This window comes from Ctenocephalides felis, unplaced genomic scaffold (genome assembly GCF_003426905.1).
Source record: "Ctenocephalides felis isolate EL2017-DRISC unplaced genomic scaffold, ASM342690v1 CF-g0.4_SCAFFOLD_01170, whole genome shotgun sequence".
NCBI classification, from domain to species: domain Eukaryota; kingdom Metazoa; phylum Arthropoda; class Insecta; order Siphonaptera; family Pulicidae; genus Ctenocephalides; species Ctenocephalides felis.
Genome location: NW_020537324.1, coordinates 39061540 through 39087346, shown reverse-complemented (window position 1 = coordinate 39087346; position 25807 = coordinate 39061540). Strand labels below are relative to the sequence as shown.

Genomic DNA, 25807 nt, shown 5'->3' with positions numbered 1-25807 from the left:
AATAGGAAATCTAAGGTTCTTTTTCAATTATTCAAATCTGTTGATCCGTGTTCTCGAAATCGCGGACGAACAATTGTATCCAAACATACTACACACACATACACACATGCACATACACTTATACTTCATTTTTTTCAGATTTACCAAAATGTTCAGAAGCCCTTGAAACGCAAAGATATATAAATTTTTCATTTTCGTTTTTTTTGCGATTACCGTAACTAATCCTACGTTGAAAATGTATTGCAGATAAATTTTAATATGTTGTACTTTTTATGATATAATATTTGGAACTAAATAAAAATGCTTACTTTTAAAGGCATATCTAATTTATTCTCGGTTGTATCTTTCGAATGTAATTAAAAAGCATATAAATAAATACTATTTAATTGTGTTCTCTTTTATATATTACAGAATTGCGCTCCATTATGGGAAGATTTTGCTTGCAAAGCAACTAAATTACACACAGGTTTGCGGTAAGTTTTTTTACGATAATCACTAGGTTGTCATGATAAAATCGAAATTTCTTTCTTGTTAGCTTAATATTTGTTTATATTTCATAATAAAATTGGCTCACAATAATCTATTAACCCTTTGCAAATCATGAAACTGGCCGACGAACTCGAATATATGCGTTCCGAGTTGTTAGAGCCACCTAAATGCATGTGAATGGCAGAGGAAATCAATGTTAATAAACCAAAATGAATAGTTTATAAACAAATAAACATTTTATTTATTCTGTGGCAAACTTATGTATGAATATATGATATGAGAATTTAAGTTGAAGTGCTATGAACTAAAGACGCTGTTAAGCAGAATTATGCGGTGGCAGTTTTAAATGACTATGGCAGTAGCACTTCGGCACCATGGTACGGTTCACTTGAAACCGTCCCGTCGTCAAAGGGTTAAATAACAAATGCGCAACAACAGTGAACGAATATTTCAAACCATATAATATTATAAAGTACTTTTGTATTACTTTTTTTTCTTTATTAATAATTAGCAATCGAAATATACAAATTCTATGAGCTAATGTATGACATCAATACAAAAATAAATAAAAATAAAATACAAGCAATGATAAGCAGAGCAAAAGATACAGAACAAAAGTTATAAGTTAATACAATAATAACAATTGTAAGCAAATAAAGAAAATAAGTATGAGGAATGCCTCCATTGAAAAACTATCTTAACTAACTATAAGTGAAGAATGGCAGGCAGAGATTACTTTATCAGGTCAGGAGGTCAATTTCTTTTAAGCCTTCGGCTTATATTTTCATTCACTAGTGGTTGTAACAGTTTGTATGTGTTTCGATATTGTGGAGATGAGTGCAGATCTTTTCCTTGGCGACATCTTCTATATATAGCATCTTTAGGCCCTGGTGTATCGTAACGTTCTGAGAATTTTATTCTGCATTCTCTGCATTTTGGCTATATATGATTTGCTAGCGCATCCCCACAGCTTTCACCTATACTGAAACCGGTACACCGGTTTCAGCACAAAACTTTGTTATATAGTGAAAGTTTTGACTTTCTACCTTAAAGTCAATTGAACAGTAGCATTGTTTATTTTATTTGCTGTACTTTATTGTTTATGTAGAATTTTTAAGCGGAGGCCTACGTACTTAACAACATAGTTCTCGAAAATTTCGTCGATGCCAAATGTTACTTTTGGACAGCATTGTTTCCTGAGGGTTGTTAATCTTAAGTCTTGTGATTTTGTTTGATTAATTTTTATTTTTCAGTTTTTGGACCATTCATTTATTTTATCAAGATGATTTTGGAGTTTAAAAGATGCACCGGTTGGATCTTGCACAAATGCCAAAACTGCATTATCGTCCGCAAAAGTGCAGCAGGTGGTGTTTCTCAGTGTGAGAAAATCATTCGTATAAATAAGGTAAAGGAACCGTCCCAAAACATTGCCCTGACGAATTCCTACTTTCATTAATTGTGGGTCAGTTGTAGCATCGCCAACTTTGACTTGAAATTTTCTTCGAGTAAGATATAATTCGAAAAACATCTTGTATGTTGGCAATAAATTTTCGATTTTGCAGAGGAGGTCTTCGTGCCAAACTTTATCAAATGCTTAGCTCACTTCTAAGAAAGCCGCAGAGTAGTATTTTCTGCCTTCAAAAGCTTTATTATTAGTATCCATTATTCGATGACACTTTTGCGTTGTTGTGTGTCCGTTGCGAAAGCCAAATTGATGGTCAGGAATTAGATTAGTAGTCTTTGTGATGTTTGCTAGCAGAAGTCGAATATTTTAGATGCTATTGGAAGCAGGCTTACTGGCCTATATGAATTGAATTTTTAACTTCACGAAGGAGAAGTTTATATTTTTATCAAAAAATCCGATTTGCTAATTTTGTTTTCTTGACGTTTCAAGCCATTCTGAATCGAATGAGACCAAATTTGGAAAAAGTATGTGTGTGCGTATTTGCGTGCGGGTATGTGAGCAGGTTTTTTGCCCTAAATCGACGTTGTCTCAAAAACGTCTGGACCGATTTCAAAAATTTAAAACCATTACATGTATTTCTATGAGGACTAGCGTTACTGAGTTTTGTGCAATGATCGACCTAGCCGTTTCTTTGTAAATCGCAGAAAAGTGAAAAAATTTTCGTCTACGTTTTAGCCCGCAATTCTTAATCGATTTTGTTGGTAATGATACTGATTAGTTTTAAATGGAAATTTACAGAGCCGTTTTCTTGTAATTAACTGTTGAAAAAAAAATGAAAGCCCATTTTTATGGAACTTTTTTTGGCGATATATATATCATGGTACTAAAGAACTTACTGAAATATTATAGCCTTACGACAAATAATTTAATTTTAAAAATTCATCTAAGTTTGAGAAAATTAGTAGTTTTTTTCACGTTTGTTAAAATATAAATTAGACGATTAACTTGGTATAACGATATAGTACTTGGTCTTAATGAACATACTAAACCATTAAAGTCCTACGGCAACTGGTTCAATTATACAAATTATTGATTTGTGAAAATTTGCTTTTAGAAAATACCCCGAGTTAACGTGTTCGTTTGTTTTCAAACATGTGTAATTAATCTACTCGGAACACTTTTAATCACTCATGAATTAATTTATTTTTTATTGGGTAAGTCGAAGTTTATATAACTTGCCTCAAGGCAAAATACCAACACCAACTAGTTTAGTTTAGATAATGAACTTACACGCGTCGAACTGATAAAATTATCAGTTCGACGCGTATCAATTGAATATTTAATATTTGTAAAAATAAATAATATGAGCCATTAAAATAATTCATATTGAATATTTTAATGGATCACATAGGCTCATAAAAATTCGTATTTTTGATTGTCTATAATAAATAAATACAAAATTAAACAAAAAAATAAATTGAATATTTAAACTTGTATTGAATATTGTGAACTTGTATTAACTTTAAATAGTCCTGAATAAGTGTGTATTATTGTTTCTATTAGGTGCGCAACTATGTTCTCGCTGTTTTTCGATAAAAATGTAACTTTATTATAAAAAAAAATTTCTGGCAGAGCTCGAATACCTTGACGCCAGAAGGCTATCCACAAATCAAGTCATTTTCTGACGTCTTCATATGAATTGAACTACTGATCAGCAAGGCCATGTGCTATCGAACGGAACAAGTAAAAATCAGACAGTGCAATATCTGGGGAATATAGCGGGTGGGGTAGGACTTTTTATTTGAGCGTTCCCAATAAGTTTTAACAGGCTTGGAAACCCGAGGCCGAGCGTTGTCAGTAAAATCACTCTGCTCGTATTGTGGCTGTTCTCGCGCAGTGTTCGGTTAAATTGCATCAATTGAGATCGATACTGTTCTCCAGTGATGGTTTCGCTCCGTGTCAACAGCTCATAATAAATTACACCGACCTGGTCCTACCATATGCAGAGCACAACCTTCGCAGTGAATATTCGGCCGAGCCGAGATTTTCTTATTTTTGGATTGCTTGTATTCATTTTTTATCACCTCTCACGATGTGATGGAGAACCCCCTTTTTTCTCGCTGTTGGAGCAGTTGTTCACAGGCGAAACAGCGACGCTTCACGCCCCTTTGCTACAACTCACAAGAATCTTAAGTTTCTTGCTTCTGAATCACCTAATGTAACTCCTAATTCTGAAGCAAGATCTCCTTGAGTTTGGCACGAAATCTCTTCGAGCAAGGGCCGCCTATATATGGCTCCTATAAGGGCTATGCACTAAATTCCGTAATACGGACGCCAGAGCACAGCCCTATAGGCGCCGGTCCTGTGTTAGGGCTTGCCATAACAAATTTTTTACTCGGGATGACATTTCCACGCACACTACACTTTCCTTGTACTGGTTTCGAGAAACAATTGAATTAATGATTGACATCACTTACTTTGAGTTCAACCACAACTTATAATTTCGAACGTTTGGCACCCCCTTCATTTTCCCCATCCTTAGCAGAAATAGTAGTACAACATATCGAATCAGCAATTTCTAATTCTTACAATCAACAGATTTTCTATTATCGATTTGTTGACGACATAATAACATGCATTCCGAACAGCGAGATAACATCTCTCGTAAATTATTTTAACTCATACAACAATCATTTGAAATTTACTTTCGAAATAGAAAATATCAATTTAATCAGCTTCCTAGACTTACAGCTTCACCGTGAAAACAATAATATAATTACGAATTGGTATCATTAACCAACTTACTCAGGTCTATATACTATAAACAGAATTTTATACCTACAAAACCGCCATAACATTTCAACTGAAAATCCAAACCTCGACAATTACGTAGGAACTATTACCTTACTCTTTATAAACGATTTTTACTAAGCACGGAAAAAACTCTTCATTAAACATAATATTAGAGCAGTCTTTGTCTCGGATAACACCCTTTCAACATTATTTACTAAATCAGAATCTAAATTTTATCCGAAAATTTTAAGCAATTTAGTATACAAATTAAATTGTCTAAATTGCCAAGGGTTTTACATTGCCGAAACTAGTCAAAATCTACACAAAAGAATCTCTCAACACAGAAATAACTTAAAAAATAAGAATCAGAATAAAACTATGCTCACAGAACATATAAATAACCTTCAGCATAACATTGATTTTCTAAACTCGAGTATATTATATTTTGAAACCAATATGGTTAAAAGAAGATTTAGTGATGGTTGTCTAATATCATTAAACAATAATCCAATCAACAAGAGACTTGACAGTTCCTCACGCTGCAACGATTACAAGATTATTCCACGACCAATTTTCAAACAACACTTTTTAGTTTTCCACTGAATGACGGTCTCGATGAAGACTGAAACGTATAGATTAATAAAGTTGATTTCCTAATTGCTTTATTTTTTAAATAATTTTGATGCTGAAATATGTGAGATTCATTCTTCAGGGCAATATATCAATTAAAATATTGTAAACATTTATAAAGGGACAAATAAGAAACATAGAAATTAAAGTTTTAAAATCGAGAAGGGTACATAGAATAAAAAGATGACAATTGTGAGAGTGGACATAGTTGGTATGAATTGAGTTAACCTGCAAAAAAGAAAATAAAATAAAACAAACGAATCAGGAATGGGCGGTTATTTAAAAAAAATGAACTTTGAAACATTGTTTAAAACTACTTGGTAAACTAATCAGCACATCTCCCTATCAATAGGAATCGAATGTTTTTTGAACCATCCAAATCGGTTGAACCGTGCGCCCGAAAACGTGAACGAAAAAATGCTGCGGACACACAAAACACACACACACATCCATTTTTCTGAGATATGCCAAAATGTTCAGAAACCTTCAAAACGTGAAGATATGCAAAAATTTTCATTTTCAATTTTTGGCCCATTACTGTAACTACCCTACGGGAAGTTAATCAATTTAGGGGTGATTAAAAGTATTCCGCGTGGATTTATTACACATATTTAAAAACGAACGAACACGTTAACTAGGAGTATTTTCTAAAAGCAAATTTTCACATACAATAATTTTTATAATTAAACCAGTTTCCGTAGGGCTTTAATGCTTTAGTATGTTCGTGAAGACCAAGTACTTTATTGTTATACAAAGTAAATCGTCTAATTTTAATTTTACCAAACGTCAAAAAAACTACTTTTTTTCTTTAACTTTCATGAATTTTTAACTTCCCGAAGGAGAAGTTTATGTTTTCATCAAAAAATCCCATTCGCTAATTTTGTTTTTTCGACGTTTCAAGCCATTCTGAATCGAATGAGACCAAATTTGGAAAAAGTATATGTGTGTGTGTATGTGAATAGATTTTTCGCCGTAAATCGACGTTTCCTCAAAAACGGCTGGATCGATTTCAAAAATTTAAAAGCCATTCGATGTATCTCGATGAGGACTAGCGTTTATCAATTTTGCGCGACGATCAGCCAAGCCTTTTCTTTGTAAATAGCAGAAAAGTGAAATATTTTTCGTCCACGTTTTAGCTCGCAGTTCTGAATCGATTTTGAAAATTCAAAAACCGTTCGAAAGGTATTAGTTGGTAATCGTGCTGATTTTTTTTTTTGACGGTAGATGCCATAGTTTTGTAGATTATACTAAAATATTACGGTCTTATGACCAATCGTTTAATTTAAAAATTCGTCAAAGTTTGCAAAAATTAGTATCGTTTTTTTTTGCGTTTGTCAAAATAAGACCTTTCATGGACGTATGTTCAAAAACGCCTCTCAGAAATTTCAAAGCCATTTGATGTATGCCGGTAAGGGTTATGTTTGTCAGGTTTGTACGACGATCTGCCGAGCCGTTTCTTTGTAATTTAGAAAAAAGTATTAAACTTTTCGTCCACATTTAAGCTCATACTACCGAATCGATTTTAAAAAGTCTAATACTGTTGGAAAGATATTAGTTAGGAATGGTACTGATTAATTTTAGGTAAAAATCTACCGAGCCGTTTACTTGTAATTAACTGTTAAAAAAAAATTATGCCGATTTTTATGGAACTTTTTTGGCGATATATATCACTTTCTAATAGAACTTACTGAAATATTTCGACCTTACGACAAGTAGTAAATATAAAATTAACGAATCGGATTTTTTGACGAAAACTTCGGGAAGTTAAAAATTCCTCTTTTTTGCCCATGTTTGAGCAGAAGCTGAGCTGTTGTTTTTCTTCAAAGGAGGCCGTCACTGGTCTTTTAAGCTTTCAAGAGTGAAAAATTCGAGTCCTTTGTAGCGGTAAGATTGTTTAAGTAGTCATTAAAGGTTTGATTATTGTATTTGATAATGATTTCTTTGAGGGATAAATTGGAGCATTAAAAGGGTCGCGATTGGTGACCAATTCCAATTTATGGCCTAATTCTTGAATTTCTTTTGTCAACAGATCGATTTATGCGCTGTGTAGGTTTTTTTACATCCAATTTGAATGACTGCTTAGATTTTTCTTGAAGCGGGTGCATTTGTTTTCCCTTTTCTGTTAGTAGTTTAAGAATTATTTTATGGACAGTGCTAAAATTGTCAGTGAATTTTAATTGATTAGTTTAAGAATTTCGATGGTTTAATGTCACTCACTTCAAGGACGAAGATATGCGGGGTTTATTAACGGTTTGAGTTTGTTTAGTATTTTGTACAGTATTTTGTGTTTGCTCAGAGCTTGTCGTATCAGAATTTTTGCTTAATACGTCTAAATAGTTTTTGTTGACGTCGTATTTATCGAGTAATTGGATAAATGTTTTTTTTTTAACGCGATGTATCATAGGCGAGCGCAAAATAACTGCTCAAACATAGATGGGTATGTGACGTCACATGTCTGAGCGAACATTGCCGACGAAAATCGAGAAACCTCTCGATTAATTAAATGCCATATGTCTTATGATTTATTTTAATAATATAATGCGATGGCTGATAATTTTGTAAGAAATAATATTAATAATATTTAATAATATTTTTCATAATAGTTAATTTAATTCAAATATTGCCTGTGATAGTTTTATTTCAATAATATATTGACAATTGTGATGGCTGATAACTTTGTAAGTAATGACATTAATAATATTTAATAATATTTATCAGAATAGTTCATTTGATTCAAATATTATCTGTGATACTTTCATTTCAATAATATAATGGCAATTGTGATGGCTGGCAATTTTGTAAGTAATAATATTAATAATATTTCTCCTCTGAAATAAACATACATAAAATCGATTCCACCTGTTAAAATCCGTTTATATATCATAAGGCCTATTGTAGGCACGTAACATATGACATTTGATCAATCAGGAGAGTTTCGCGATTGTCGTCCGCAATGTTCGCTCAGACATGTGTCGTCACATACCATTCTATGTTTTAAGCTCTATATATGTTAAGGATGGGGTTGTTAGACCCTTTCTGAATAGCTTATTGTATTTGATCCAATAGCTATTCCGAGGATTTTGTACAATTGAATATATTAAGGAAAAACTTGATGTTATCTCCTTGGAAGGCGGCCCAGTGGGACTGTGGCTTGAAGTCCGGAATTCTAAGACCGCTGTAGGAATTGGATGCTGAGGAAGAAATTGACTTCAGAAGCACAAATAAGGAACACTGGCTGCGATTAAAAAAGTATTTATTTTCACAAATAACATCTAACACTCGGAAAATTTAACAAACTCATACGGAAAAATCAAGTAAACAACGTACATGAAAAGCGAGCCCTCATAAACGCTCATAATTAGCGTTTATATGTAAATCTTCTAATTTCGGAATTTCCAGAGATTTAGTGTTGTCCGATTCTGGCAAATGTATTTTGCTTGCACCATCTGCTGTCGTTTCGGAACCGGTGTCGTTGTCGCAAACAATATACAACGGAAAACATACGAGAACTAGTCCTTCTAGTGTAATGTCTAAGCATAGGCGTCTTCCCGTCTTTGTTTTTTTAAACGAATTGTTATCCAATCTGGTGATTTTTTGTTCTTGTTATGTTGAGCGAAAGTTACGGCCACGTTGTTTTCGTTGACGGTAGGTGCGTCCACACTCATTTCTAAGTCGGCACTACTAGCGGTAGCATTGACGTTTGGTGTATTATTCACAGAACTTATTGATTCTAAATTATTTTTAATAAACTCTGTTTCTAGTAAAACCTTTATCGTTTCGACAGTATGCACATGACATTTTGTTTCCATTGTTCCGTCATCGCAAACTGTTTACGTACACACACAGGTTTGCGGTACTTTTCTGATTACTCACTTTTATGGCACAAGCAATACACTTTTAATCCGGCATTTATAGGTCCGACCTCTTCGACAATTGACGTGCGACTGTGAAAGTACTCAAAGTGTCTGAAGTCGGAGAAATATGCTGTTTTTTCTGACAGTCTCATTTAATATAGATATGTGAGATGTTGTCTCAGGAAGACAAAGAAAAGGTCAACGTGATGATCATGGGAGATTTTAATGGAATAGTCGCAAAGGGATACGAGGACAAGATTGTGGGCAAATATGTATTAGGCAGAAGGAACTACAGGGAAAATATACTTATTGACTTCTGCCGCAGAAACAATCTAATGATCACAAACGCATGGTTCAAAAAGCGGAAGACAAAGCTGTATACTTGGAAAAGCTCTGGAGACAGCAAGCGATATCCAAATTGGCTACATCATCGTCCAAAACAGATGCATAAGTAGCGTGAAGGACAAGGACATAAAAACAAAACCAAACAATATCCGCAAACGGGTGAAAGGGTACAGATGGAATACGGAAAATCTGAGAAATACTAGTGTCGAAGTGAAGAGAGAAATAAAGGCAAACATTGGCATTTTAATGAGACCATAGTAATATAAAATGATAATTTTAATGAGATAATAGTAATATAAAGATATGCGATAAAGACAATATGCAATTTCCGCAGAGAATTGCTGTACAACTAACCTCCAAGAAATCCGATTTTTGGGGAGAAGGCAATACACCGCACCACCACTCGTACAGGAGGTCTATCCCCGACAGTGAAGGAGTTTTGCTACAAGCTCACGAAGACGCTTTTCTTCGTCTCAAGAAAGTGCTTAATATCATATTAGGTCTGAGGCAGACTGAGGAGTACTACTATAAGAAGGGGCGGACGAGCGACCAGTCGAATATGCTAGGCGACTACTAGCACCCTATGAGAGGAATTATAGCACCACGGAGCGCAAAGCACTGGCGGTGGTATGGGCCGTCAAAAAGTTTTGTGGATACATTGAAGGTGCAAAGATAACGATAGCTGCGGATCACCAGCTCTTATGGTGGTTACTTCAATCGCTCAGCGGACGACTGGCACGATGGGCATTGCTACTACAACAATACAACCTTCAGATTGATTATACCCTAGCTTGAATCAATGCCGCAGTAGACGCATTATCACGACCCAACATCGATGATGAAAGACCCACAGTCACACAAATTGAGATGATCATAATTTATTACCCAAGCAGAAGCGCGACGAAAACACGACAGGATCAGCTGCAAGACAAGTTACAGGAAATAATTGACGCTTTGGAAACAGCAGAGCAACAACAGGATAACCGCAAAAAGTATATAATCCTGGTGACCGAATATGGGTAGCGACGCATACGCTGAGTAACGTTAAAAGAGGGTTTACGTCCAAACTCGCTCCACGACGAGACGAGCCATATGTCATACTACAGCAGAGAGACCCGACCAGCTACGAAGTAGGCCGCCCCGATAACACAGATGAAATTATAGGCACATTCCACGCATCTGCATTATCATCTTTCTTATGAGACAAAGACATTTCACCTGTGACTCCGATCAGAAAACGCTGTCGGTCCAAGAAGGGGACTACGAACCAATAGAATGTTTCTATGTATGGACTCGGCACCGAGACTACAGTAGGCCCATAGGGGGAGTCTGTAACATTTTATATTTAATAAATAACTATTAGTCATGTTGCAATTACTATTTTAACAAATAGACATAATATATCTGTACAATTTGCTGTACGCAAATATTTTTTTAAACAAGGCGCCCAAATAACAGTGACGTCAGCAAGAGAAAGTTACGCATACAACGATGAACGAAGGGACCCGTGCCGAAGCATGATTTAGTATACGCTCTGGCATAAATACTGAAGATCCAGGGTACTCGGTGACGAATACGCATGGTCCCGTTATGACCTCAGACCGTAGGACCTAGCGTAAGACAGAAAGGAAGACGAACTTATGCAATTTGCATCGTCCGTATAAGCAAGCCGATAAGATGTCTTAAGGGGGTTGTTCTTTTTTTGTTACAAAAAATGCAAGATATTTGTTTTTGTTTTTCTCGAAATGTATTTATCATAGAGACATGCGGTTTTTTTTAAACAAAAAAAATACAAAGTCATAGAATATTACGTGATTTTCTTCTTTTTTTTTGCGCCGTCATTTTTTAACCAGGGGGCGCCAAAGTCAGTCTTGCAAAATCGATCTCTTTTGCGGTGGCACAGATAAATCTGTTGCGCATCGCCCGAAACAACAAAAAAAGAAACTACGTTGAAGAAGAAGTTTAAATCCAGTCCCCCTACCAAAATGAAAGAAAAAAAGCAAGAAGGAAAAAAATGGCAGCTATTTTAAAAAAAAAGTGTCAAAAAGGGCCTTTTTTTGGGGCTAGAAGCTTCGCAAAATTTTTCTGCGTAATGTTATCAAGTTGTTTGAGGTAGGGGGACTAGGTATTGCAGTGGTGAACAAATTAAAAAAAAATGCAAGCCGATCCGACTTGTAGTTTTTTTTTAATTTGTGGCACCGCATTGAAAAAAGTCAATTTGAGAAAAACGTATTTAAAGTTTTTAATATAATGTACTAAATACACCATTTAATTTAATGTACTAAATACATCATGGTGTTCAAAGATGCTGACACATTAAAGATGTCCTGTGCATGAGGTATTATAATGAAAAAGAGGCAGCTGGCATACAATAGCTCGCGGAGCGATAAAAAAACGCTTTCAGAGGATCATACATATAGAGATAAATATATCTATAACTTCGTCAAAAAAATAGATATTGAGATGATTTTTTTTTTTAAATAATTCTAAGGTTTTTAGCTTTCATAATATCAAAAAATCTCAAAACCGAAACAAAGCAAAATAAAAAAAGAACAACCCCCTTAAGTCTATGAGTCAGTCTAAGTGAAAGAAAGATGTGTGAGAAAGACGATAATATTTACACATTATACGTCATCGGAGGAGAAATGCATCATAACCAATTACCGCTTACAAAATCAGAAATATTGTCAAAAGTGTTTAGTTCGCCCGCGGCTAAAAGCTTATAGCGAATGCAATTTCTTATTGGAATCATATTAACTAGTAGTTTCTTGACAATCTACGTTTGAAGAAACAACCCTGACCAAACAATTGGAACTTCAGTCTAGTGCTGAAGTAACAACGGTGCGGTTAAACTGTTGGTTAGGATTCTCACCGCATCTTTAACAACTCGACGCCCAGTATCATTTCCGCTTTCACGGAGTATAATGATTAGTACATCGACGCGCATTTTCTAGTTTCATTAAGTGTTCTATATAATCATATCATATTCTGTGTACCCACGAACTATATTTTAATAAAACATAATAGTTATTATCATTGTGTTTTCAGTAAAAATAAAAACTGTTTCAATTTAAGTTTTCTGCACTTTTTGCCTCGAATCTTCGAAGCCTTTACTAAACACTAATCAGCACGTCTCTCAATTTTTCGTCCACTTTCCATTTGTATTGATGGAAGAAAGTGTAGATTAGTTTGTGGGATAGACAAATATTTAAACATTCCGTGTTTGCCAAAATCTATCACAAAATCAACGGTAATTGATTAGTTGTTGAGCGAGATAATAAGTGAGCCAATTTGTAACATGTCTTTCAAAAAATAGACATTCAATATATTTTTTTATTTTAGCATTGTTAAAAAATTACAATCCTTACCACTTTGGTGTATGAAAATTATATGATAGCTCATAATCAAAAATGCTCATGTATTCTGGTCATTACTTTTAATTAATTATTATTTCATTTTGAATATTGGCAATTAAAATCTTAAATTTATTTTCAGAACTGTTTTACAAGCAATATCGGCATATTTAGAGGCGTTTCAAAAAATTGCTGATGCCGCTACTTGCGCCAGAGGTAAATTGAATATAATTGTATGTTTTATGTATATTTGTGCATGCTCATTTAAATTACTGAAAATTATTATAAACATTCAAGTACTGTCCATACTATGTACATAGCAGCAAGTAACGGTAACTATCTTTTTACCTAGTCGCTTGGCCTGACTAGAGACAGAGCGTGTACGTCGAAATAATAGGTAGATCTTAGGTAAAACTAAATCTGAGTTATTGCGACGGTATCATGTTCATGCATTAGCGAATGTTAGAAACAAAGATGATCCCATTACGAAAGGGTTACTCCAACCCCTTAACCCGACTTCTATAAACACCGTGTAATTATCTGTGGAAACTAAATCAACTAACTACGCGAATGAAACAGAATATACAATTGTCCTTATTTAATATAACTTTAATATTACAGGTGTGATGGCATGACAGTACCTACGTACTGCCTCATTAATACAGAAAAACAAAAAAAATCCTTCAGTAACACAAAAATTACAATACAAAAATAAATCCGTTTGCTTAAAACTATCTTAACTTATTTCGTTCTCAAGGAAATCGTGTCCGGAAAAACTGTATTCAGCAAAACTTAAAAAAAACCGTAGTTATTCACAAGACAGAAAAAAAGTAGTTATAAAAAACAGACTAGCAAAAGACAAAAACGTAATAAAGAAAATATTCGAAGTACAGTCGTTTTTTGTACAATTTATTCGTAACACGTTTCCTTGAAACGCTAACTTATCCTATGTGCGTGTGCTGTCACCTATTTTCTTGGTTGTAGTTAATAGATCTATAAGCCCTATGATATGGACAATCTTCTACTGCGTAACGCGCGGAAAACAAAAAAAACTAATTTGACGATAAGCTAGGAACAATGTATTTACGTATTAATTTACAAAACTCAAATATTTAAATAACTAGTTTACTTTTACGGGAATTTACTCTGACGGACGCGACATTTACAGTAATTCAGCCTCTACTGGTGTGATTGCCTCCCAAATACAAGACCACAGATGGGGGCTAAGATCTAGTTTTCCTTCTTGCTACCGTCCGCAGAGCCCCACACCAATAATAATATCACTCTAGACTGACCGTCTATGCCCACCCAAAAACAAATGGCACTTACACTTAACACCTATGTAAGCGGGACACACCTGGGGTTCCCTAGCCCGGCACAAGGGTACCCTAAGTTGCCCTCTTGACGGGAGATGACGTGCTGCGACCTATGTCGCCATCCCGGTCTTGCTGAAGGTACTTTCACAAAATATACCAACATAATTTATCACAATTCACATAATAATTCGACGGCTGCGGTGTTGATTAAGGGCGGTTTCCCCGGTTGAAACCGTACGAGTCCATCGATTCGGGCATATCAATGGTTCTCGCTCGTGGACCACTGGGCCCAGCTTTCAACTCTAATATAAACATAAAACAAAGCATAGATCGGATATGGCGCTCTCATATAAGTCTTAATACTTTATTTATACTATGTACTCGAAATGGCAAACCTACTTTCAACAACTATCCTAAATCTGAGTGATATAACAGTCCTTGTATATCGTACTAAACTCTAAACTTATTCCTATTTCTTATCTAAGAGTAATATGCAAGAGGGAAAGATTAAGAATCAAAAAAGTAATTTTTTAACCGCAAATTCTTTATCTTTAGCTTCGAAACGATTTCTCGATCTACTAATATAGATTGTGTCGCACTAATTTGAAAATCTTGTGAATCGAGTCCAGCTCGTTTAACACTAACGCACAGTCGCTTGCCTCGGCCGCCCGTACTAGCGCTACGTCACTAGGCAGCAGCCCTGCTCTACGTTGCAATAGAAAAAAAGGATGATAAGGGTTACGGCACAATCTTTTCTTTCACATATTTGTATATATGAGTATAATTAATTTAAATCTAACGAAGTACGAAATTAATACTATCTAACAACCTATAGGAGCTCCTTTAATTTTTTTTATTGCCATCATGCCACCATGAACTATTTTATTGCTATATCAGATCCAAAGCCATTCGATGTATCTCGATGAGGACCAGCGTTTATCTATTTTGCGCGACGATCAGCCAAGCCGTTTCTTTGTAAATCACTGGAAAGTGAACAAATTTTCGTCCTTGTTTTAGCCCGCAATTCTGAATAGATTTTGAAAATTCAAAAACCGTTCGAAAGATATTGGTTGGGAATCGTGCTGATTAGTTTTTGGTAAAGATCGACCGGGTTGTTTTCTTGTAATAAAGTGTTAAAAAAATTTTTTTCGTCGACTTTTATGATTTTTTTGGCAGTAGATACTATAGTCTTATTACGGCCCTACAAATTGTTTAATTTTAAAAATTCTTCAAAGTTTGCAAAGTATCGTTTTTTTTTGGCGTTTGTCAAAATTAGACCTTTCATCAGCGTTTGCTCAAAAACGCCTCAACCGATTTCAGAAATTTACAAGCCATTTGATTAGATATTAGTTGGGAATGATACTGATTTTGAATAATGTTTATTAGTAATATGGTAACACTCGTGATGCACACATTTATTAGTGTCGTCAATCATTATACACATTTATATAATGATAAATTATAAATTATATATTTATGATTGCATTAAAAATATGTATAATATTTACAAACAATAATGTAATCAAAGTCATACTTGAAAAAATGTGACATGATCGGTTTAAAGTAATTGCTGATTAATAAATTCTTCAATATTCGTTCACACAGTGGATTATGTTAAACAACGCCTAAACAAATATTGTTTTTGCAAATTCATTCATCCTGTAACAATTGTGTTTGAAGAACTACATGTAATTAAAATGAACATACATTAATTTACTGTTTGTATTTTTTTTACTTCTTCGCTGACGATATAATCTCATTCTTTGAACAGCTGTAATATCTGTCTTGCCTAAAAATACTTTTATATTTGTTTTATTTATCAAGCCCTGCACATAGCTTGATTGATCTATGAATCATTTTCTTTTTATGTGAATATTAATGCAATGATCATCATCAATATTACGAGGTAATAAATTAATCATATTATTAACATCAACAAGCACATTTATAATTTGGCCAAATATTCCAAGTTGTCCATTTGCATGTCGCAATCGTCTAATTTGCATGAAACACAACCTAGGTGAAATTAACCTTTCAGATACAGTATCTAATTTAGGTAGATAATTTGGTATAGGTTGAAATACAAACCCATTAAATTTACACAAAGTGGGAATTTTACCCGAATTTAATGCCTCTCGACAAGTTTGACAATCAACCTGATTATTTGAATCAATATTCAGAAAACCATTATTAAGAATTTGTTTTTGAGCACCATTTGATATTTTAAGTCACTTTGAAACCAAAGTCTATCACACACAAAGCATACATAGCCAAAGCTATAATTTGTAAATTGTTGTTCAAACAATTTTTGTGCATTCCTAAACAAATGGAAGTCTTTATATGGAAGTTCAAATACTTCATTTAACTCTTGCAAAAGATCAGTTCTTGTCACATTATATACAGAATCATTAATTTGTAATTGACGTGTTGTAGTTGGTGTATCAGAAAAAGTTACAGCAGTACTTTCATCTAAAAAGAACAAAATAATATGTTTAAATGTGACAAAAGATTCTTACTTATGTGAATGATGTTGACATTAACATCTACCTGGCTCAAGATTTTCTAATAAATTCGCAGTAACCGATATGTATTTTCCTGCAGTTGTTCTCTTTGACGATGTAACCTTGATCTTTCAGAGTTTGCAAGAAGCTTTGAACCTGCATTGATATTTATAATTACTATTAATTACTATTATAATAAATTAAAATTAGTTTCTATAGCCATCATAAAAGAGAAACATGTAAACTTTCTCTAAATTTTCAATAAAGAAATATTGTTTTCACAATTTCACTTATCATGTAATTGTGTTTGTAGAATTTCATGTAATTGAAATTAACATACGTTTATTAACTGCTTGTTTGTGTTAACTATTTCTCTGCCGATACAATTTCATTCTTTGAGTGACTGTAGTATCTGTCTTGCCTACAAAAAAAAAATTAGAATTTAATAATAACCTCAAAGGTATATAGTAACCTCGAAAAACTCGAATAATACAAATTACTTCAAAAAACATTTTTTCAATCCCCACATCATCCAATTTTTGATTATTCACTCGCCTAATCCAAATCTCATACATCTATAATATTTTGCTTTTTCATTTATAACCTATTGAAGAAACACAATATTACATTTTACATACCTTGTGATTCCTTGTTGGAAAACCATGTAATCTCACTGTTTTCTTATTTCCTACGCAACCAGGAACGTCACAAGTCATTTTTAACACCCTCACTGCACTTTTATAACTTTATATAGAAAATTCTTTAAACTTCACCAACTAATCGAAAATTATATCTAAAAGAACTACGAACGTAATGGATATTTACGAGATTTACCGGCTCAGTATTGGGTTTAGCGTTCGACTTAAGGTGCGTCCACACCTAGCGAACGAACACGAACGAACATGATGAATAATATGCGCAGATTAAAAATTTCAAACAAAAGCGGCCCACGCGCATGTCAAAATCCATGTTCGTTCGTGCTCGTTCGTTAGGTGTGGACGCACCTTTACGCATGACGGGAGTGGATACTCGCCACATCTGCGTTAACTAGCGTCGCAAGCTTCAACTTCACGTTGGCGTTACAATTTCCGTTACATTTGTACTGTTTTACACCCATGTCGCGCCCGAAGAAGTTTTACTTAAAAAAATAAGCCGATTTTTATGGATTTTTTTTGGCGATATACGAGTATATCATGGTCTTATAGAATCTACTGAAATATTGCGGCATTACGACAAGTAGTTTAATAGTAGTTTAATTTTAAAAATACATCAAAATTGGAAAAAATTAATAGTTTTTTTGACGTTTGTTAAAATTAAAATTAGACTATTTACTTGGTATAACGATAGAGCGCTTGGTCTTAATGAACATACTAAACCATTAAAGTCCTACGGAAACTGGTTCAATAATATTTATTTTAAAAAATTTGCTTTTAGAAAATACTCCGAGTTAACGTGTTCGTTCGTTTTCAATTATGTCTAATAAGTCCACTCGGAATACTTTTAATCACTCATAAATTCGATTGGTTACACATTCCACAACGAATTCTAGAACCATATATTTTCATATGTATTTATGTATATGTTATCTGATACATAGATCATCTAAAAATATTAATTTCTCTTTCCTTTATATTTGTGTGGGGTACTCATGTAGCATCTCACTGCTAGATGGCTTCAAATACCACAATTAAATCTCGAACTAAATTGCTTTTTCATATGTAGCTTAATATTGTTCATAGGGCACATTTTAAAACATCGATTTATTATGATTTTAATTGATATATTTTTTTTTATTACATGATTTTTGTTGAATTCCATTATTTCATGAAAATTGGAGCACAGTAAAAAAAAATCATATTGAAAACTCCATTGACTAGAGTAAATATTCCGCATCTAATGCCAAACAAATGAATTTTTGACGCAATGAAACTTCCAAATAATTGTTTGAATAAATTAACTTCCAAATAATTGTTTGAATGAATTAATTGACTTGGAGATGCGCTGATTAGTTTTTGGCAAAGGTAGGTCGAGCCGTTTTGAAGATACCGAGCTAATTGTGCTAAAAAGGGCAGTTTTTGAGAGAACTAAGAATCGGATTTGAATGGTTCGAAAAACTTTCTGCTTGTTTTGACAAAATAATTGCTTTTGGGAAAAAATATTTCAATTTTTTTTTCAATTTTTTTTTGTATATCGAAAATAATTTAGATTTTAATTTTAATTCTGGCTAGAGTTCTAAAACTCACTTATACACTTCAAATAAATAATTTTAACTTAATACTTAATTTTAATTTAATATTCCTCGAACATTACGTTACGGTACGAGAACTTCCGGCGATTTGTCTTAAGGCACGATGCCATACACAACTATTTTTTTTTGTATTGTGAAACAATTTAGTAAAGTAAGGCAAAACATGACATTAGATAAAAATAATAATCAGCCAAACATATACAGTAATTTATATTATTTTAATTTCTGGCACATCTCAGATGGTTTCGACAATAATATCATATCATATATCATTTTTATCACTCATAATCATGAACATATTATATTCTAATATTGTCTTCAATATCGTCAATAAGTGAATTTAAACTATTTTCAATGTCAAACAATGACATGTCGTTTTTTGCAATTTTTTCCATTCCATTTTACCATATTACTAAATTTTTATAATCATTTACATCCTTAAAAATTCCCCTAACAAACTTCTGAAAGATTTATCAATATCCGTATAATCGTTTAGGATTATCTTTCTTTATATACATTATTACAGAAGAATTATGTACACACATCCACGTTTTTTAATATTTTATACTAATATTTTCAGTTCAGTTAAAAATAATAATTTTTGTTATTCGAATTACTATTTACACCAATATATGAGTAATGTTACATGTAGAACTGCTTCAAATAAAATGATGATTCTCAACTCTCACAGTTAATACTTTAATTATCTATTTAAGCAGTATTAAAAAATGATCAATAAAATTGTATATTAAAAATTATACACTGCAATTTATAGAACAAATTTATTTCCAATAACTCAATTTATTTTAATGCCAGGGGTTATCCAATTTTTTAGTCATACCTGTAGAAGTGCATGTATAAATAAATGATTTTTTGTTTATTCACGACTAAAACATTGATTTTCCAAATTTATCACATAAAAAATCATCGTCTTTCTTTGTGATTTATGGTCATAGGCATAAGGTACACGTGTTGACAATTGAAATCTTTTAAAAAGTATGACAAATTCAGAAAGAATTCATATATAGCATGCGCAGTAAAGGTACAATATCACCTTGGATTTTTCTACCCAAAAAAATGCTTCAAAAATGTTGCCTATAATTTTTATAATTTTGTACCATATTTAACTGGCTTTTAGTATTTTAATATCTAAATTACATTTTTCTCACTAATAATTCAATATACATTATTACTTAATTTTAAGTGAATTAATTTGTCATATCCTGTTCACGCTTGCTCTAATCATCCTACTACAAACAAAATTATTGCAGTAAATGGAGAGGAAAGAAGCAAATGCTCTGTGAATTTATTTACTGTGCTCTAATTTGCTTGATATTTTGGACATATTCTAATCTTAATCTTAAGTTCAGAAGTGAAAACAATTTGCACTCCATGATTTCCTTGCCCTTCAACCCATTACCATTATTCTCTATCCCCATTTTTTATTTAATTCATGTATTTTCCTTTCCAAACTTTTGTTTCCGTGCTTCTTGATCATGTGCTTCGGCTTTCAGTTTCCTGTATTTTCACTTCTCGCGTAAGTCGTCAATGGTCTGCATTCTTTTTTTTTCCCATTCCTTTTGTTCCTTCTATTTTACCCTCGACGACGTCGTGTAGGAGGCACTCTTTTTGCAAAAGAGTTCCGATCCAGTTTCCTTTCCTTCTCAGAATTGTGCTCAGTAGAGTCCTTTTTTGCCTACTCTTCTCAGGACTTCTTTATTTGTTACTTTGTCTATCCACTTTATCTTTTCCATTCGCCTCCAGCACCACATTTCAAAACTCTCGAGGTAGTTTTTATCGGACTTTTATACGTATTTTTCCGAAAATATTATAATGAGAAATTGGTTGTTTTTTTAAATGGATTGTTTTATTTCGTGAAATTATGAGTTTTTTCAAAATCAATTGGCAGAGCGGCTTGCGAAACCAGATGGTTAGATCAGTGAATGCCGATTAATTTATAGAGTCGGTTGAATGTGGTGGTAAGCAACAAGTGCCAGGTGGTGACGATGGTGCAAGGCGTGATAAAATGCACCGGGATGATGATAGGTGGAAGTTTCGACATCACGTTCAGTTGCTTTTTTTCTGCTCTTAAATTAAAAACTTCTGCGGATAGTGTTACTGATTCGGTTTACAAGTTGGAATATGCTAGGGCTGATAAAGAGCCCGAAGAGAGAACAATTGCAGTAGCGCGAGATGCTCTAGATCAGTGATTTCCAAAGTGGTCCACATGGACCCCCACGGGTCCATGGCAATTTTCAAGGGGTCCACGGCGGCAAAAAAAAAATTCGGGGTCCACGAAATGAAAATGGGGGTCCACGGCAGTGGATTACAATACATGATGTTAAAATCGATTTATCTGCGTTAAACGATAATATAATATATAGATTTACAATAAATCTTTTAATATAGTTGGCAATATTTAGAAATGATTCAAAAAGTAAAGAAAAAGATTACATATTTATATAAAGTGTGTAAGTTGTAGCATGTAGGCAATCGAGTTGTGGTTAAACTATACGCTGGCTGTTAAAAAGCTTAATTTATGTAAGATTTTTGCCCTTAGAATTTATAAATACCAATTATAGAGGTTTAAATGCCAATTTAACGAAGTGTGATATAGATACCACTTATTTGGATTCGATAAACAAAATTTTCTTTGAATTTCAGTCCTCTCAGCAACGAATTTGGACTCAAGTGATTTGGACTAAACTTTTAGACATTTAAATTACACAGGTATTTCTGTGCTTTGGTGGACAGTAAATTATAGATATAGTATAGGATTAATGTTGTAACTGGTTGCATGGCACCGTGCCTTAAGGCAAATTGCTAGAACTTCCCATACCGTAATTTTTTTTTTTTAAAAAACCTTTAAATTTTTTTGAAGATTAAAAAAAAGATTTTTGAGAATTTTATTGTTTGTGCCGTGGACCCCTTGCGATATTTTTCGTTTTGTCGTGGATCCCCTATATTATGGTTTATCCGGGACAGTTCCGGGTTTCATCTTTTGATCCGGGTTTTTTCAAAATCAATATTTGTCCCGGATTTTTGAAAAGTATAGGTTTAAATCTTAATTAAAATTTTCTTAATTAAATTTTTTTTCTTAATTAAAATTGAATTACAACTACTTATCAAATTATAATTATAAAAATGTGAATCAATGTGTTTTTTATCTCTCGTAAAACGTTATGAATGAGAAAATTGCTGAATACAAAATTCCAAAGGCGAATTTAATTTCATAAAATTAAAAAAAAGAAAACAAACAAGCCAATAGTAATTTTTTCAAGTTAATTATGAAGAAAATTTAACAAACTTTCATAGAAGTCTCAAATGCGAAAAAACATATAGAATGAAAAATATAAGATATAACATAAAAGCATGGTAAAAGATGATTGCAACATATAATCGAGTAATCAAATTTTTACTAAAAGTCCTCAATTGTAATTTGAAAAAAATATTTATGAACAAAACTGTTTATTATTGTATTTTTAAATAGTATCTTTTTACTACGTAACATATATTTGTTATCTGTGATACTATTAACAGATCGTCCTATGCTCATCTTAATATATCGAGCAACAAAATGAATTTAAAATGGACTTCGCTGAGATAAATATATTAATGAGTTTAGTTTCTAAACTTAAGGAATAAATAGCGGCTTTATAATTATTTTTAATACATCATCAAATTGATCATATGCTATTTTCGAAAATACGCTTCACTAACTTAGACTTTTTTAAATTAAGCAAGTTTGATTTTTAACTCCCCGTAGGGTAAGTTATAGTAATCGTAAAAAAATGAACATTTTTATATATAGTATAATACTTTTCGCGAAGGCAGGTCAAGCGATTTCAAAGATCGAGGTAAAAAGTAAAAAAAAATGTCATTTGGCGGTCAAAAATGATCATTAGACAAATGCATATCAAATTATCAGATATTTTAATCCGTTAGAGTGAGATGCGATGCTTACGATATTTTTTCACTAAAACAGCCACGCAGCACAATTGCTTTCAAAAAAAGTTCAAAATTTTCAGAAAAATTTAAAGTACATATAAAAAAATTTCGTAATATGAAAAAAATCAAATTTTTCAGAAAAGTCAAATTTTTTCAGAAATTTTAAAATTCTCAAAAATATTTTTTTTAATCTTTTCAAAACAATTTAAAGGTTTTTAAAAAAAATAATTTACGGTATGGGAAGTTCTAGCAATTTGCCTTAAGGCACGGTGCCATGCAACCAGTTACAACATTAATCCACGTGGAACAACTAACGGTAGAACTGCTATAATAATCAGAAACATCATGAAGCACTACCAAACCTATAACATTTGTCAGTAATCATTTCATATAAGCAACTTTCTTCAATAATCAACTCAGAAGTAAACTATATCTATAATTTACTGTCCACCAAAGCACAGAAATACCTGTGTAATTTAAATGTCTAAAAGTTTAGTCCAAATCACTTGAGTCCAAATTCGTTGCTGAGAGGACTGAAATTCAAAGAAAATTTTGTTTATCGAATCCAAATAAGTGGTATCTATATCACCTTTCGTTAAATTGGCATTTAAACCTCTATAATTGGTATTTATAAATTCTAAGGGCAAAAATCTTACCAAAATTAAGCTTTTTAACAGCCAGCGTATGGTTTAACCACAACTCGATTGCCTACATGCTACAACTTACACACTTTATATAAATATGTAATGTTTTTCTTTACTTTTTGAATCATTTCTAAATATTGCCAACTATATTAAAAGATTTATTGTAAATCTATATATTATATTATCGTTTAACGTAGATAAATCGATTTTAACATGATGTATTGTAATCCACTGCCGTGGACCCGCATTTTCATTTCGTGGACCCCCAATTTTTTTTTTGCCGCCGTGGACCCCTTGAAAATTGCCATGGACCCCTGGGGGTCCATGTGGACCACTTTGGAAATCACTGCTTTAAACAATTATAACTCTATCAATATTTGTGTAACAAAAAAATAATAAAAAGCAACAATTAGTCAGAAAAAGCCCTTGAATTTCAGAGATATAATAATGAGAAATTGTTTTTTTAATGGATTTTTTTCATGAAATCATGAGTTTTTTGAAAATCGTTTGTACTAAAGTTATGGTATTTTCTAGAATCCATCAAGATCTCTTAAACCAAGTTAATTCTAGATGCAATACGATTATTTTTAATTTTGGTGGAAATGGCTCTCATAAACTATTTGATTCAAATGATAAAAACATTGATCTCTTATTTGCATGACAGCTTACTCATTTTACATGCAGAAATACTTATTTTAAAGCTTATTTTGAGGACTATAAAACCATGTTCATATCTAGCTTAATATTGTTCCTAGAACACTATAAAATAGTGATTTATTAATATATTAATTTATATAATTTTGGTCACTTCATTATTTTTGTTAAAATGCATATTTCTGAAGATATTAGCAAACAACGCTTTTAATTTTTCTTTAACATTTAGTTAAAAAATAATAATCTATCAAATTGAATTTGTGAGACGCATGCGCAGAACTGCATCACTTGTCAGACGCACAGTGGCGTAACTAGGCCACCCGGGGCCCGTGGCAAATTTTTTTGATGGGGGGGCCCCCCATCAGTAAAATCAAGTGGTTTTAATTTGATTTAAAAAAACTCGAAATTTTTCAACGTGTTGATTTAAATTTTATATATATATCCACGATCTGTAATGAATTGTATTAAAAATGAGTAAATCCACTTCGACTTATTCATATTTTATGGTTTTAAATTAAGAAATTATTTAAAATATATGTATACAAAAATTAAAAAAAAAATTAAAATGTATAAGTACAAGAAAACATAAAAATAAAAATAATTATAAGTCAAAATTAATAATTTAAAAGTACAATTACTACTTTGTTTTGAAAATCAAACATAAAATTTTTGTGTTTAAACCTTGTAATACATGAACTATAGAAAGGATTTTTTTATGACTGAATTCAACAGAGAAAGAACATAGTACTTTGGGGTTAAAAATAATTATTACATAACCTAACATTAACAATCAATTTTTCACGTGTTTTCTCAACAATCAAATCCTTTTTAATACTTTTTGAAAACTTCATTTTCGTCATATACTCGCTGGCCCTTTTTGGTGAAGAAACCTATTTGAAATATGCATAAAGGGTCTGGGCGTGTTTCCATACAGAATTGGCCCCACCCTGGTATTTAAATTATTTTGATGCCATTTTATAGGTATTTTCGAGAAAATTTGATATACCAAATTTCAAATCCGTAGCTCATCATTTGGCCGAGATATCAGTGAAAACATGTGAAAGTGGCCCCTTTTTTCAAACTCACTTTTTGTCGGAAATATGAGAGATATCGAAAAACAGTTTACGTCATTCTATTTGTACTGATCTTGTCTATATTATTTATAATGAATAATGTTAAAAAATTGTCATTTACTGGATGAAAAGTTGAAAATAAGTTTTTATTTGAAATTTTCGACCAGTACGGTTAATTTGACTACTTTCTAAATAGCATCATTTTAAAGCCTGTATATTTTACTTTTATTATCCAAAATTATATTTAAATCGAAGTGGAACTTTTTATAAAAAGTTGAAAAAACCGAAGGTAGTACACGCGGAACCCGTAGAATATCCGTGTAAGTAGCGTCTCTCAATAGCAAACCAGTGCACATTGCGCTTGGCGCGCATCGGAACATATTCTATATAAAGGTAATACTTATTTAAAAAAAAAACTAGATATATACATTTATGTTTTTTATATTCATATATTTATGTATATAATTATTGCGGTTATATATTTATATACAATGTTTTTTTTTTTGAAATTATACCTAAAACTTTATTTGCTTTTTATATTTTATATTTTATAT

General features: G+C 32.5%; 1 protein-coding gene across 1 annotated transcript in view; it reads left to right on the top strand.

The window, feature by feature from the left end:
• Positions 1-411: 411 nt before the first annotated feature.
• LOC113367210 (MTSS1-like protein) overlaps positions 412-25807 on the top strand; it is a gene marked incomplete at its 5' end in the record, with an annotated part of 143299 nt that continues 117903 nt past the window's right edge. Inside the window, 2 exon segments of the mRNA XM_026608840.1 lie at positions 412-473; positions 13012-13085. Coding sequence (XP_026464625.1) covers positions 412-473; positions 13012-13085 — 136 coding nt within the window.